The sequence below is a fragment of the Hippocampus comes genome, unplaced genomic scaffold (genome assembly GCF_001891065.2).
Source record: "Hippocampus comes isolate QL1 unplaced genomic scaffold, H_comes_QL1_v1.1 scaffold22, whole genome shotgun sequence".
In the NCBI taxonomy this organism is placed as follows: Eukaryota; Metazoa; Chordata; class Actinopteri; order Syngnathiformes; family Syngnathidae; genus Hippocampus; species Hippocampus comes.
Window position 1 is genome coordinate 4,153,835 of NW_017806175.1, and position 12,837 is coordinate 4,166,671.

The following is a 12,837-nucleotide window of genomic DNA, read 5'->3' on the forward strand; positions in this document are numbered from 1 at the left end:
GAAATTTTTGACGAAAGATCAGGAGTCTTTAATCCTAGAAATTGACTCAAATGTCAAGAATAAATTCCGATTGGACTGGCTTGACAGAAAAGTCACTGTAAAGGTTAAAATTGGTTCCAAGTTCGACGAAGTTACAGAAGCTCTTGGACAATAAGCTTTGACGTAGCAGGCAAAGCTTATTGTGTGTATTGTAGTGACTTAATTAACTATGGCTCCCGTGGATGCGTGGCACTGACAGATCATGCAACAAAAGTGAAAAAACATGCCGACAAAATCGCCATTCGACGGAGCAATTATTTTTTGGGATCGGCATTTTTCAAACAAACTTCGTCAGCGGATACAACTAAAGACGTTCTGCGCTGGGGTACTTTGGCTGAACCAAGCAACGAAATCTGCGTTTTATGTTCATATTGATAATTCACGTTTTGTCTTGGATAATAAAGCACGGTTATGCATAATAAATTGTATGCATAATAAATATTCACTATCACTGTATGAGGTAAGAATCAACAGCTTTTTATCACATTTACACAACACTTTATGAATACAAGTCATGAACAAATCTTAAATATGGCAGGGAATGTGTTTACTTTTTTAGTTTTGATTTTGAGCAGCAAATTTGGAGTTACATATTGGTGCTCACCAGGAATGCATAGGCAAAATTGCACAAATTTTCACTTGAAAGAATAGTGGCGATCTTGGGATTTTTTTCTGTTCAATTTTCAAACTGTGTAAATTTAATACACTTCATCTTCAGCATGTTTAGTGCCACTTTTGTAAGTAACCACGCCCCCGTCCAGGCCACGCCCCTTCCGCTTTTTTCATCACTCGCCATTGCCATGTATGCTTTGAGGTACCTCCAGGGATTCCAGTCACTCCTAAAACGGACGTTTCCTGAGTGGTGGGGCCGATGGTCTCCACTTTAGTCCTCAGTTCATCCCTCAGCTTCTCCGTTGAGGCTTTCTGCGGCATCTGCGCGGCCTCTTTTCCCTCAGGATCCCAAATTCTCGATTCTGATCAACAAGCAGTATGACTAACACCGGTTGGTGAATATTGACATCTATAAAACGTGATGTATCGGATGTGTTGTCCGCACCTTTTAGATCATTGCGATCTGTGTCATTAAGGACCAGACGGTCTTCCTGGAGACTTTCTTTCGGGCCGTCTACATGATCGGGGATGGCGTCGCGCTGTGTTGCTGGCGTGATGTCTTCCAGTGCTTCCTCATCCCCTGGTTGGTCTTCCCCAGCTACAGCGGAGAGAATTTTAAATATAAGCGCAGTGGTAAGAGTTTAATTTATATATATATATATATATATATATATATATTTTTTTTTTTTTTGCACACTAAAATGAATTGGAATTCCATTCATCCTTTCCAGACCCTCTTTATAAATCCGTGCAGCTCCTTTTGGTGTGTGCGCCTTGGCCACCAGAGCTGACTGGAAAACACAAAAGGGACTGACGGACACAACTGCTCAGCAAGCTGCAGTAATATTGGTTTGTTTTTCGCAGAGGAAAAAAAGAATATTTTCTTGAAAATAGCCGTTGTGTAAAGAGTTATGACATAGACATCAATGCTATTCGTTAGCCCATCTATACTGTTTTGATGATGATGTTTTTTTTAGCATTAATCTAGTGGACTTTTCTAATGCAGAGTGATGCAGTTTTTTTGTTGTAACTTTTAACACTCTTTGTTCGATATTTAGTTTGACAGACAAGTTCGACCAAGAGTGGGAAGAGCTTAAAGCCTCTTTTCTGAAGGACTGTTCATCATCCGCTCGACGGTTGCTGCTTCTCAAATTTTGTCAGATGACTCCGGAGTCGAGGTGACGCTGCATGCTCAATGAAAGAGGTTATCGTTGGAGGCAGGAAACGCTCACCGGCAGAGTCGTCGTCTTTCCTTGTTGGGTCCTCATTGCTCTGTGAGCCTGCGGAACCGTGGTCAGACTCATCGATATTTCCATCGGGGTCAAGCGCAGGGACGGCGCCGTTCTCCACATTTGGCTCGTCCAAATCGCCTTGACTCCACCCATCAGTCAGAATGACAGAGTTCTCCTCATGCTGATCACCTTCTGCAGCACAAACAAGATGGCCATATGAACGAATACCTGTCCCATAACCCCAAGAGGGGAAAAAAAAGCATTGGGCTCCCAATAATTGTAATGACAACATTCAGCGAAATGGTGAGTTGTATTCCGAGACATTTTGTTTTCATTTGTTTCTATGACAGTCCACCAGAACATTGTCTCACATGAAAGCGGTCCACAGAGTAACCAAAAAAATAAATAAAAAATTGGAAGACTGCTGTTTTAAAGTAGGATTTCATTTTTTCATTGGCTCGGGGTACCAGTGATGGCGATGAGGTTGAAGTCTGATTGTTGACAGTAAAACCTCAGCCAGTTTTACCTGAACACTGTGTGATCCTCTCATCTGTAGCCTCTTCCTTGATACCTGACAACATGACATATTGGGTTCACGGTTAAACACAGAAACCATTGAAATATTTTAGCACCCACAGTGCAATGCATTACCTGCCGCTGCTTCTTCTTCTTGTTGGAGATGGAAATCTCGGTCTGGTGGGTCTTCCATAACTAGTTCCATAACTCAAACGGGCCCGATAAGTGGTCCTTGGTAGCGTAAAAACGGACAAACGCGTGTCACGTTACGACGACAACAACTTGCACATTGATCCACCTTGGACAACTGCTCCTTTAAGTGTCCAGAGTCCAAAACGATTTATCCAAACGTGTTGCGTACACTCTCACCACTAAATCACACATATAGATTTATAATCAAGTAAAGTTGTATTGGGAATAGAAAACCCTTACGTAAAATGTATGCAAACAAGAAAAAATTGAAGTCGAATTGAATTATGTTACCAACACAAGCGAGATCCGAAAACGTGTGAGAACGAAACTAAAATGTTGAAAGCCAGGTTAGCACATTAGCAAGGATATGTTAGCACAGCTGAAATGTGAACCAAAGCCACCTTGCCGTGGAAAACTCACAAGCAGGAGCGCACAAGTGCATAAATAACAGGTAGATCAATTTGAAACTCACCCCCAATCACATTATCAAGAACGACAGCCAGTAACGTGATCCTGATTCGGCGTTTCGCTCACTGACAGGTCCTATTTATTTATTTTTGTCAAGTGGAACCATTGAATCGTGTTGCTGGGGGGACGACGACAACTGACGGACAGTTTCTCTTCCGCTTTTTGTGGCCTCCGAGAAATTCTTCCCCCGTAATTCTCGTCCCATCTGGGCACAATGTTTAAACTCGTTGATTAATTTGTGTTTTACACATTTTCTCGACCAAATTGTAACAGTAGATGGATCCGGAAGTTTCTGAAGATTCAGTCTCCCGGGGGGCTCTGAGGAGATCGACGCGACGGCAGTCAACGGGAAAAAGTAATTGTCGCAGACTGAGAGGGTTAAATGACGTTAGCCTTCGATGCTAGTCCGCTTTATTCTTCACAATGAGTCTGACGAGTTTTGTCCAATGGAACGTTGATTTCACTCGAGTTAATTGTGGTGGAAGACAGAAAATCCAATCAATCTTGCTTCATTAAAATTATCCTTGCCTTTATAGCTCCGATTTATGAAGCGACCCCAAGAGGTCCCATAAAAAGGTCTAAAAAGAGGATAGAAATGCAGGCGTCTTCTTCTGTCCCAAATATGAATGGATCCAGAAATGTGGAGAATGGCTCAGAAGATGAAGGTGAGCCAACTGTATTTTCTTGGCTTCAACGATAATTAAAACTTTATATCATAACAATTCACCGTTCGTGAAAAGTGCTTCAGTTGTCCAAAATATGTCTTCCAGCGTCCCCCGGCAAGAAAAGTCGACTGGAGGAGGAAGAAAATACGTCGGGTGGCAGTGGTGACAAAAAGGAGATGGATCTCCAAAAATCAGCACTGCAAGAAAACGAAGACCAGGAAATGGATGTTGAGGAAGATTCCTCATGCAGTCCGTATCGTCCAAAACTAGCACCTGGTAAGTGTTTCATGTGACACGTTCTCCACTACATTAAGTTGAGATTTTCATACATACTCTCATTGAACCTCAAACGACAACCTCATATGTTTGCATTTGGAAACAGAATGGTTCAGAAATAGAAGTCATCTCTTCCCGGGTCAAATAGATCAGCATCAAAAATGTCATACAGTGCTCAACCAATAGAGCCCATCCAAAAGCAGCAATATGCAATGCTTATTTTTTTCAGTTTCATTGTGGCTCTTGAACTTTTGCCATTTTAAACAGGCAAGGCAAATTTCAAATTAAGTTCACCTTTTATGCACCCAAATTTAAGATATGAGAAATTAATTAAACATAAAATACAGCCACTAAACTCCAGGAAAATGGACGGGGTAAAAAAAACAAATGTGTCATCTTAATCAATAAATAATACTATTGTGCTTTACTATTATTTCAATATTAAAACACTGCATTTGTGTTGGCAGAATAATTGTCTTATTTACCTTACATGGGTGCTGGTCAAATACATTTCCTTCACGTGATACTATATATTTTTTGCTACTTATCAAGACAAGTGTCAAAAGCGAATCACTTTCAAACATAGCAATTAAACGCAAAACTTTAATTGAAAAGAGAATCTTTTCTTGTCGATTCTCCGCTTCACTTGAAATGAGTGTTGCAAAATAAAAATAAAAACCACCCGAAAAGCACATTTAGAATTTAACGGCAAAGAATTTAAGGGCAAGGAGACAAATGAATTTTGTTTACATGCTCAAAACAAATATTGGGACAACAAAATTTTTATCCAAAATGTGATTAACTTATGGACGTCTTTTGTTTTTGAGATGTTTGTTTTCTTAAGATTTTTGTAACAGCTTGCCACTCACAACTTTTTTTTCTTTTTTCTTTGTTCTTTCACATATAATAGGCTGCAGAGACGATGTGAATTTTTCCCCATTCGTTCTGCTTGGCGAGCGCTGCCGTCCAAGTGAAAATACAGAGAGACACTTGCTGAAACGCAACGAAAGTACGATCCGTTTTTCTCCGCATTGATTTAAATGGTAAACATCCCGATGTACTCAGCCGGTTGTTTTGTTCTTTCTTCAGTCAAGGCATCATCGACGAAAGAAACTGTCACGTTCACGAAGCCCCGCGCACCAACGGGATCTTCGGGGAACACACAGAAAGTGCAAGGCCGCAAAATCACCAGCATGGCCGAGTACAAGACGAAGATGGAGGCTAAAGCCAAAAGCTCCGGTATGGTCGACATTACTAAATCCACTTGACAGTAAAGACACGTTTCTTGCTTTCGGGAATCGCACTCCAAATTTCTTCCAATGTGTAGGCATCTCCAGAGTCAACCACCACAGCGTCCCAAGCGTGCATGCACCCTCTGTGATATCGTACACGCTACGACACAGATCCAATAACATTCCGACCCGGAAAGAACCGGTCTCGCAGAAGAAAAAAGGTGACCGAACACTTGAGAGTCCACCTGCTTGTTTGATTTCGTAGTGTTGCTATTTCTGTATTTTTTAATTTTTTTTTGTCTCTTTCAGAAGTTAACAAGACACAAGGAATTGCCAGGAGATGTTCTGGAGAAACATCACGAGGTAAAAAAAAACAAAACGTTATTTCTCTGACATGAATGAGGACCCTTTAAAAATAAATAAAAATAAACATGCAATCGCAATATTGAGTGGGGGGGGGGGAATCACAATTACCGCATTTTCCGCACTAAAAGCCTCACCTAAAAGCCTTCCATTTTCTGAAAAGCTCACAGTGCCTTAAAATCCGATGCGCCTTGTGTATGGTCATTACGGTAATATTTCGACCCCAAAATGGCTCCTTGCTCGAGACATGAGGACAACGCAGAGTTCAAACTTAAGGCGATCGGGTGACGCAGTTGAACACGGAAATAGAGCAGCGGCAAGGGAGTTCAACGTTAACGAGTCAACTTGCTGTTGGTTAAGTGAACTGTGTCGCTGCTTTATTAAATAAGTTATACTGACATCTGATCGTTCTGTTGGCGCTTTCTTGAGCGTAGCTCCATCTAGTGGAGGCATTGTATATTGCGTCTTATAATGCGGTGCGCCCAATGTATGAAAAAATTACAAAATCGGCCATTCATTGAAGGTGCGCCTCATAATCCAGTGCGCCTTTTAGTGTGGAAAATACGGTAGTTATTTTTTCGAAATTGCATAGGCTGACTTGTAAGTATGCTGCTCTTTTATTTCAAATTCATCTTGGATTTGAGCGTCTATGAACGCGGTCATGTGTTCTTTCAGGATTACTTCCTTATTTCTGCTGGGCAGTTTTGGTCCTGCTGCTCGTCAGCTCTGCTGTGCTGCTGCTCTACAAGGACAAGGCGACAGCGCTGTACCGGGCTTCTGCGGGTGCAGCTCGGCGTCCATCCAGGTCTGTGAGACTCGAGCCCTTCGCAGATCTTTTGTCAAAACTGGAGGCTCGCTTCCGCAGTCAAAGGCCCGAACTGTGGAAAAGGAGCAAGATCCACTTGGAGAAACACCTCAAAAGCGCCGAACCCACAGAGCCCGTCAGTCTGATCCTGACGTCCGGGCGCAGCGCTGAAAAGACGCTTTCCTGCCTGGCCGAGGGCCTGGCATCCGCCTTCTCCTCTGCACTGGAGGCTTCCGTGCTCCAAATCGACGGAGCCGGCAAAGCCGGCATGGAGAGCGACGAGGTGAAGCTGGATGTGGACGGGCTGCTGCGGACGGCCTTCCGGGAAAACCGAGCGGCGGCCGTCATCCACCGCTTGGAGGAGCTGCCGCCCGGCTCCACCCTCATTTTTTATCGCTACTGCGATCACGAACACGCCGCCTACAAGGAGGTCTTCCTGTTGTTTACGGTGCTGCTGCCCAGGGAAGAGGTCAGCGGGGAGCTCGGAGTTGTCGAGGAGATGGTTCAGGACTATCTGAAAGACAGACTGGTGGGCCCGAGCAACCGCACGGCCTTCAACGAGATGGACACGGACAAGTTTGGCGGACTGTGGAGCCGCATCTCCCACCTGGTCCTGCCCGTGGTGGCCGAGGGCGAAGTCGAGGAGAACGGATGTTGAGGAGACAGACGGGCTTTTTCACAGTTGGACCTGACCGGGTCATTCCATGTCAAATCAACCCCAAATTTCAGGTTTCATTCCAATTTTGAGGTGTTGTCCCACATTCTGAAGTTTCTGCAATATCACTCAGGATTTTTTATTTTTTTTACTTTGAAGTACACATAGGCAGGGGTTGTGTTTGAGTCAAATGAAGAAAATCACTGTCAGGCAATATTCTTGCATCTCTCCAACCCCCCCCCCCACTCCTTTTTTATTTTGTATTTATTTATTTAGTTAGTTTTAAGGGAAGTATTCACTAGCCACCATTTTTAAAGAGGAAGTCAACTCAAAACGTTTGAAATAATCCGTTCCATGTGGCCCCGCTTTGCAGAATATGCATGAAGCCACCGAATCCAACTGTTTTTATCTATCTCAGGGGGTGGCCATTTTGCCCCTTGCTGGCGACCGAAAATGACATCACATTGCTCAGGATGTCGCATGATGAAACTCAGAAAACGGGTAGGCGGTGATTGGTCGTTACCTGAGCCCTTGGGCACTGTGATGTCACATAGATTTTGCCGCCTGATTCATATTCTACAAACGCAATATTAATCCGAGTGCCATGTTTAGGCTAGTTGGGCACCATACGACATATTATGGTCAAGAACATTTTTGAGTTGACTTCTGCTTTACAGGTTTTTTTTTGTTTGTTTTTTTTGTTTTTTTGTTTTGTGAAACCTTTTTTGATAGTAAAATAATTCATTTCACGCTGAGGCTGAAATTCTTTCTTCAAGGGCTTGACAACTAAAATGTTGGGTATCGTGATGTTTTCCCTTCCGTTTCCAACCACACCTGAAAATTTGAAGGAAAATCTCCGATGGGAAAGAAAAATTCTTGCGCTCACCTGGAATGACCCCGACGGTCCCTCGATGAGCTCATTGTTGAACTCAACCCGCGGTCCACCGGAACCAAGCTCTTATTTTTGATATGAAATCAATTCACAACGTTGACATTGATCATCGATCATTTTGACTCCTTGACATTTTGTCACAGCGCTTTCCATCACTCAAATTAGACATTTGAATCCCCTTTTCTGACACACAATTTAATTTGTGTTCCTTTTTTGTGACTGATCAGCAAGCATCCTTGTCCTCCTCTTTTGTTTTGAGTGAAAATCTGCAATTAATGCATCCAACCTCTCTCGTGACCGATAAATTCCTTTCTTAACATCTCAATTCTTTTCATTTCTCGTGTTACAAACAGACTGGTTTGCACTGAAAATGTTTGGGGTTTAATCAAGATGGCTTTTATTAAAAAAATAAATGAATAAAATACATGTTTTTGTTCATAATATCTTGTCGTATCTTAAGATTTGTTATATTTTTGTGTGAATATTGAATATATTGTCAGAATATTTCATCTTTGCAACTGCGATCTCTTACACACTGTACAGCTTCTTACGGATTAACGTGTGCCTTTTGATAGAAAGGAAAGATGTTTTTGAAATATGCAAAGCAAAGTGAATAATTGAGGATATCAATCAGAAATAATCATTTCTTTATCTGGTTTGTGCTTTTAAAATTCCCATGTTTTTGCTTGATGTCATTTGTATGACTATTTGACATCACTGAATATGTTGAATAAAGATTATTTTGATACATTTGAGTCATTTCCCCCTCCGCCCCACAGATACAAACACATTGAAAATTGCAAATCATTTTTTATGGGTCACAACAAGGCAAGTTTTCATGTATTTTAAGTTATGAATATCATAATTTGGCCTGATAAGTGAAGTTTGCAAATCACCCAGACACCGTCCTAAATAAATACTTTCCGAGCATGCGCCTCATTTAATGCATCCATAGTCTCCCAATCCATTACAATAAAAGATAATATCCTAAAATTGTGTTCATATAATTTTTTTATTTATTTTCCGTAAAATTTAACCCTTTTAGCGACAGCGGTTACTACAGTGGACTATAGAGCAGTTTCATGTGACGTATGCATACATTAAGTCTGGCTGCTCGCGCTTCTTGGAGGCAGAAAACACAGTGTGAGTCGTAATATAGTGAAACTCCTCTACAACGAAACCAACATGTGTGAAAATAACCCCTTGTGTGAAAAAATCTTCATGCATTAAGCCATTCCCTCTTTTCCGCTTCCCCCAACAACAAAAATCCCCCCCCCCCTGTTGTGTAATACGAAATATTTGTCTCCACCCTAGCCTCCTCACTACAACGAAAACAAGCCTTCCCCAAAGGTCTAATCCAATCTCAGCATGCCACAGCGACCTCTGCTGCTTCGTTTGGAAACGGCAACAGCAACCATCACACTGGCTTACTCATGCGCTGAGGACTGAGGAGGCAATTAAGAATGCTCGTTTTGTAATCAACAGCGACGTCATTAAGATGCGCACGCATCTTGGAGGCTATGTTTGCCAACATTGAAACTCAACTATATATCATGTAAAAAGGCTACAGGGTGCCTGAAAGCGTAAATATCTTTTTCATACCATTATTTTTTTAAAAGCATTTTATTGTGTAACAACACCAACCCAAAAAAGTGAAAAAAACCCTCCAAATTGCCTAAACCTAACTCTGACTACACGCTTAAACTAACCCTTAATCCTACAATAAAACGTCACACTTGCCCGACCGAGCCCGTGGCGAACCCTCACCAATCATATTCCATGACGCTAAACCGTTAATTCTAACAACCACACTAATACATTGATCCCTGCGAGATAAAATTTTGCATCCTCCCCTGGCGTGTCTCAACAGGGATTGGTCCTCTGAACACCTTACATAACATTGTCTTCAGGTGACCTCTGAACTTCACGCCTACCAGCGCGTAAAAAAACGGGTTGAGGCAGCAATGGGAGAAGGCAACGAGCCGGCACACATAGAACGCGTAATCGATTTGGATACTTACGTCGCAGTCTTCAAAAGGTGGAAGCAACTTGTTCGCTAAAAGTCTCAAAACGATCACCACATTGTACGGCACCCAGCCCAGGAAGAAGGCCACCACGATGCACAGGATGAGTTTCACCGCACGGCTCTTCGTGTGTGATCTGGTTCTCGCGATTCTGCCCAGTATTTTGCAGTAGCAAAACGCCATGACCGCCAAGGCGACCAAAAAGAAGAGGTTCTGTTGGGAAACACCAACCGTTGCCCACAGGTCGTCCTCGTATTCGCAGCCGAGGGAGGGTTTGTCCTTGTGTGGGATGGAGACAATGTTACTGAAAAGCAGTGAGGGCACGGCCGCTCCGATGCTGATGATCCACAGCAGGATGGACACCAGAACCCCCACGGTTGTGGATTTTGGTCTCAGGTCGGACAGCGGGCGGACCACGGTCAGATACCTGTAGACGGTCATGACGGTCAGGAAGAGCACGCTGCTGTAAAAGCCGATGAAGAAGACAAAAGTGACGATTTTGCAGAGGGCGGCGTGGAAGAGCCAGCCCCACATGTGGTAGATGGCCCAGAAGGGGAGTCCGCTGGTGAAAACCAGGTCCGACACAGCCAGATTGAGAATGAGAATGTTGGTTAGGGACTTGAGGTTCTCGTACAAAGCCAGGATGACGAGGACCAGGAGGTTTCCGATGAGGCTCAGCGTGATCACGAGCGAGAAGAAAACGGGAACCACAATGGAGCCGAATTGGACCACCTCGCCTTTTTCGCATGCTTCGTCTTCATACTCGTAGTCATAGGAAATGTTGGAGACATTCATTGTCGTGCCTAGAAACAATTGCAATTGTCGTTTTGAGTAAAATGGAATAAACGGAAGGGGAGAAAAAAAAGACCCGAACTGCAAAATTTCCAACAGGACTTCAGCTATTAAAATATTTTAATTAGTTCATGCTACAGACTATTCCCAGCGATTAATCGAATAGAATTGGATGATGAATGACGTGGATATGACGTGTCGACATTATTGTTGTCCTCCTGGAGTCGCCATTTCCACGTTCCATGAAATAATACTTGTGACGTTTTGTGTGTGTGTGTGTGTGTGTGTGTGTGTGTGTGTGTGTGTGTGTGCGCGTGGCTTTAAAAGGCGGGGCTTGGCCTGGTGAGTGATCTCGGTGTCTTGGACAATACAGTATTTAGTGTCGGCCATTGTTGACATTCGGCTGTGCTACATTAGTTCTGCTTTACAGTAGACGTATTAGACTTTTCTTTCTTCCTTTTAACTGTGAAATGATTTACAAGCTTTGGAGATTCTCTGGTTTTTCTGCACTCATTCCTTCTGATTCGCCACCATTGCGTCAAATTTTCTACATGGAGTGATGTGTGTGTTTGTGTGTGTGTGTCAATTCAATGTGGAAAAATAACTGCGAAGCCTCAGAGTGGGGAATGTGCTTTGATTTCTTTTGTGTAATCCAATATTTGAGTTATCCAATTACCATTATTTTTTTTAAAGCGGTTTTATCACTGTAACTTAAGTTTAACTCTGTACTGTACAATTCGCCTGGGGTAGTTCAATTTTTTTATCTTTCTTTCCCCCAAAACATTGCAGAGTATTCGCGGGAAATTACCGTCATCATTTAAGTCCTAGTTGCTTCCATGAACTTTTCCAAGGACTTTGATGCCTTTCTATGACTCTTCCAGTCTCTCTGTATCTCTGCTGCAACCTGCTGTTGACACTGTGACACTCAAAGTCTCAGTGGCCACTTACGTCGATGAAAACATCCTTGTTTGAAGCTTTGCAATGGTGAGCCACTCTTGACCGATTGTTAGTTGTCGTCTTGGTCTCAGGATGTCAATACAGTATATGAACAGCACGATGAAGAATATTGTTTAAATGCCAATTTTAATGAAACCAGGAAATGTCTTTGTCCATTCATGCGTCAAACACCTGTTGTGGATTTTGCTGTCCAGCTCGTTGTTAGACAACAAGTTGTACAAAAAGTGCTGAAATATTTAAGATTTGGACATGTGCATTCACAAGTTTAGAGGTGAAATGAAGTTCACTTGTAAAGGTTCCAGTGCATTTAGGTTTTCCCCTAAAATGTACCCGAATGTCTCATATCACGAACCTTAGTACATTTTACACGCTCCATCTTAAAATAATTCAAAAATGATAAAGTTCTTATAAATATGAAGCAAAACACAAATCTACCTGAAGTTGTTATGACTGTTGTGTTGTTCGCTGTTCACTCTTGGTCATTCTAAGGGTACTTTGAGGCTGCCTCACCTTTATTGTCATGATAGCGGGTATTTCCTCTTTTGCTTTAGTGGGTCAACCTGTTATGCTATCGCATTATGCATCCAACATAGATAGATCTAGAAGAAGAATATTAAGTAGATTTAAGCGAATGAAGGAAGGTATTTAAGGATTCATGAATAAAAAGTGTTCCAAAAAAGTAAGGATAGAGGTTAGGATGCAATATTAAAAAACGGGTCTGAGGTGGATGTAAGGAGGTAAGTTTCAGGCAGGAAATTAGGCTTTTAAGCGATGGATGGAAGGCATTATGGGAGAATTCAGTCAGAAATTAGGAAAAGATGCCAGGAAAAAAGTGGGTTTGAAAAGAAGAAAGTGTGGGAAAAGGTCAGAAAGGAAGGAGGGAAAGTGGATTTTAGCAAACGCAGTGTGAAAGTAAGGATAAGTAAGGACAAAAGCAACTTCAAGGGAAGGAAGTAATTAAGTCTGGAAGGAAAAGATGCTCGGAAAATAATAATAAAATAAAAGCTCACTCCGAATGATTTTATTTTTAAAATATATGATTGTGTATATATCATGGCATTAAAAGTGTGTGTGTCACTGTACGGCTTGTTATTTTCAACAGCAGTGAAACCGCCAA

The 12,837-nt window shown here is 42.2% G+C and overlaps 3 protein-coding genes across 7 annotated transcripts in view; 1 reads left to right on the top strand and 2 right to left on the bottom strand.

Annotated features, from left to right (window-relative positions):
- LOC109532064 (torsin-1A-interacting protein 2-like) overlaps window positions 1-3,179 on the bottom strand; it is a 4,673-nt gene extending 1,494 nt beyond the window's left edge. Inside the window, exons 1-6 of one of the 3 annotated variants that reach the window (XM_019896677.1) lie at window positions 3,064-3,179; window positions 2,544-2,629; window positions 2,410-2,457; window positions 1,884-2,075; window positions 1,097-1,249; window positions 858-1,013 (exon numbers count right to left, since the gene is read on the bottom strand). In XM_019896677.1, the coding sequence (XP_019752236.1) occupies window positions 858-1,013; window positions 1,097-1,249; window positions 1,884-2,075; window positions 2,410-2,457; window positions 2,544-2,604 (610 nt within the window). In that variant the 5' untranslated portion in view covers window positions 2,605-2,629; window positions 3,064-3,179. Of the gene's footprint in view, window positions 1-857; window positions 1,014-1,096; window positions 1,250-1,883; window positions 2,076-2,409; window positions 2,458-2,534; window positions 2,630-3,063 lie in introns of all 3 variants that reach the window. The other 2 variants (XM_019896676.1, XM_019896675.1) reach the window with 2 other exon arrangements.
- A 52-nt stretch (window positions 3,180-3,231) lies between these two features.
- On the top strand, window positions 3,232-8,702 carry LOC109532063 (torsin-1A-interacting protein 2-like). Of its 2 annotated transcripts, XM_019896673.1 has the most exons (8): window positions 3,233-3,414; window positions 3,596-3,724; window positions 3,830-4,000; window positions 4,911-5,009; window positions 5,090-5,239; window positions 5,328-5,453; window positions 5,542-5,595; window positions 6,271-8,702. In XM_019896673.1, the coding sequence occupies exons 1-8, from the start codon at window positions 3,336-3,338 to the stop codon at window positions 7,056-7,058; spliced, it is 1,596 nt and encodes a 531-aa protein (XP_019752232.1). In that variant the 5' UTR covers window positions 3,233-3,335; the 3' UTR covers window positions 7,059-8,702. The 2 variants fall into 2 exon arrangements, with proteins under 2 accessions (XP_019752233.1, XP_019752232.1); XM_019896674.1 differs by lacking the exon at window positions 3,596-3,724 and having other exon boundaries at window positions 3,232-3,414.
- A 909-nt stretch (window positions 8,703-9,611) lies between these two features.
- xcr1a.1 (chemokine (C motif) receptor 1a, duplicate 1) lies at window positions 9,612-12,682 on the bottom strand. 2 transcript variants are annotated; one of them, XM_019896679.1, is made up of 3 exons: window positions 12,156-12,681; window positions 9,721-10,774; window positions 9,612-9,647 (listed from the first exon to the last, which is right to left on the bottom strand). In XM_019896679.1, exon 2 carries the CDS (start codon window positions 10,764-10,766, stop codon window positions 9,759-9,761), a length of 1,008 nt encoding a protein of 335 aa, XP_019752238.1. In that variant the 5' UTR covers window positions 10,767-10,774; window positions 12,156-12,681; the 3' UTR covers window positions 9,612-9,647; window positions 9,721-9,758. The 2 variants fall into 2 exon arrangements, with proteins under 2 accessions (XP_019752238.1, XP_019752237.1); XM_019896678.1 differs by having other exon boundaries at window positions 9,615-10,774; window positions 12,156-12,682.
- Window positions 12,683-12,837: the final 155 nt, after the last annotated feature.

What these genes read in the sequence shown, in the direction of transcription:
- LOC109532063 (XM_019896673.1), top strand. Translation starts at nt 3,336, where the DNA reads ATGGATCCGGAAGTTTCTGAAGATTCAGTCTCCCGGGGGGCTCTGAGG. An exon ending in GAATGGCTCAGAAGATGAAG is followed by an intron (nt 3,725 to 3,829) that starts GTGAGCCAACTG and finishes TATGTCTTCCAG; the next exon opens with CGTCCCCCGGCAAGAAAAGT. An exon ending in CTTGCTGAAACGCAACGAAA is followed by an intron (nt 5,010 to 5,089) that starts GTACGATCCGTT and finishes TTCTTTCTTCAG; the next exon opens with TCAAGGCATCATCGACGAAA.
- xcr1a.1 (XM_019896679.1), bottom strand. Translation starts at nt 10,766, where the DNA reads ATGAATGTCTCCAACATTTCCTATGACTACGAGTATGAAGACGAAGCA.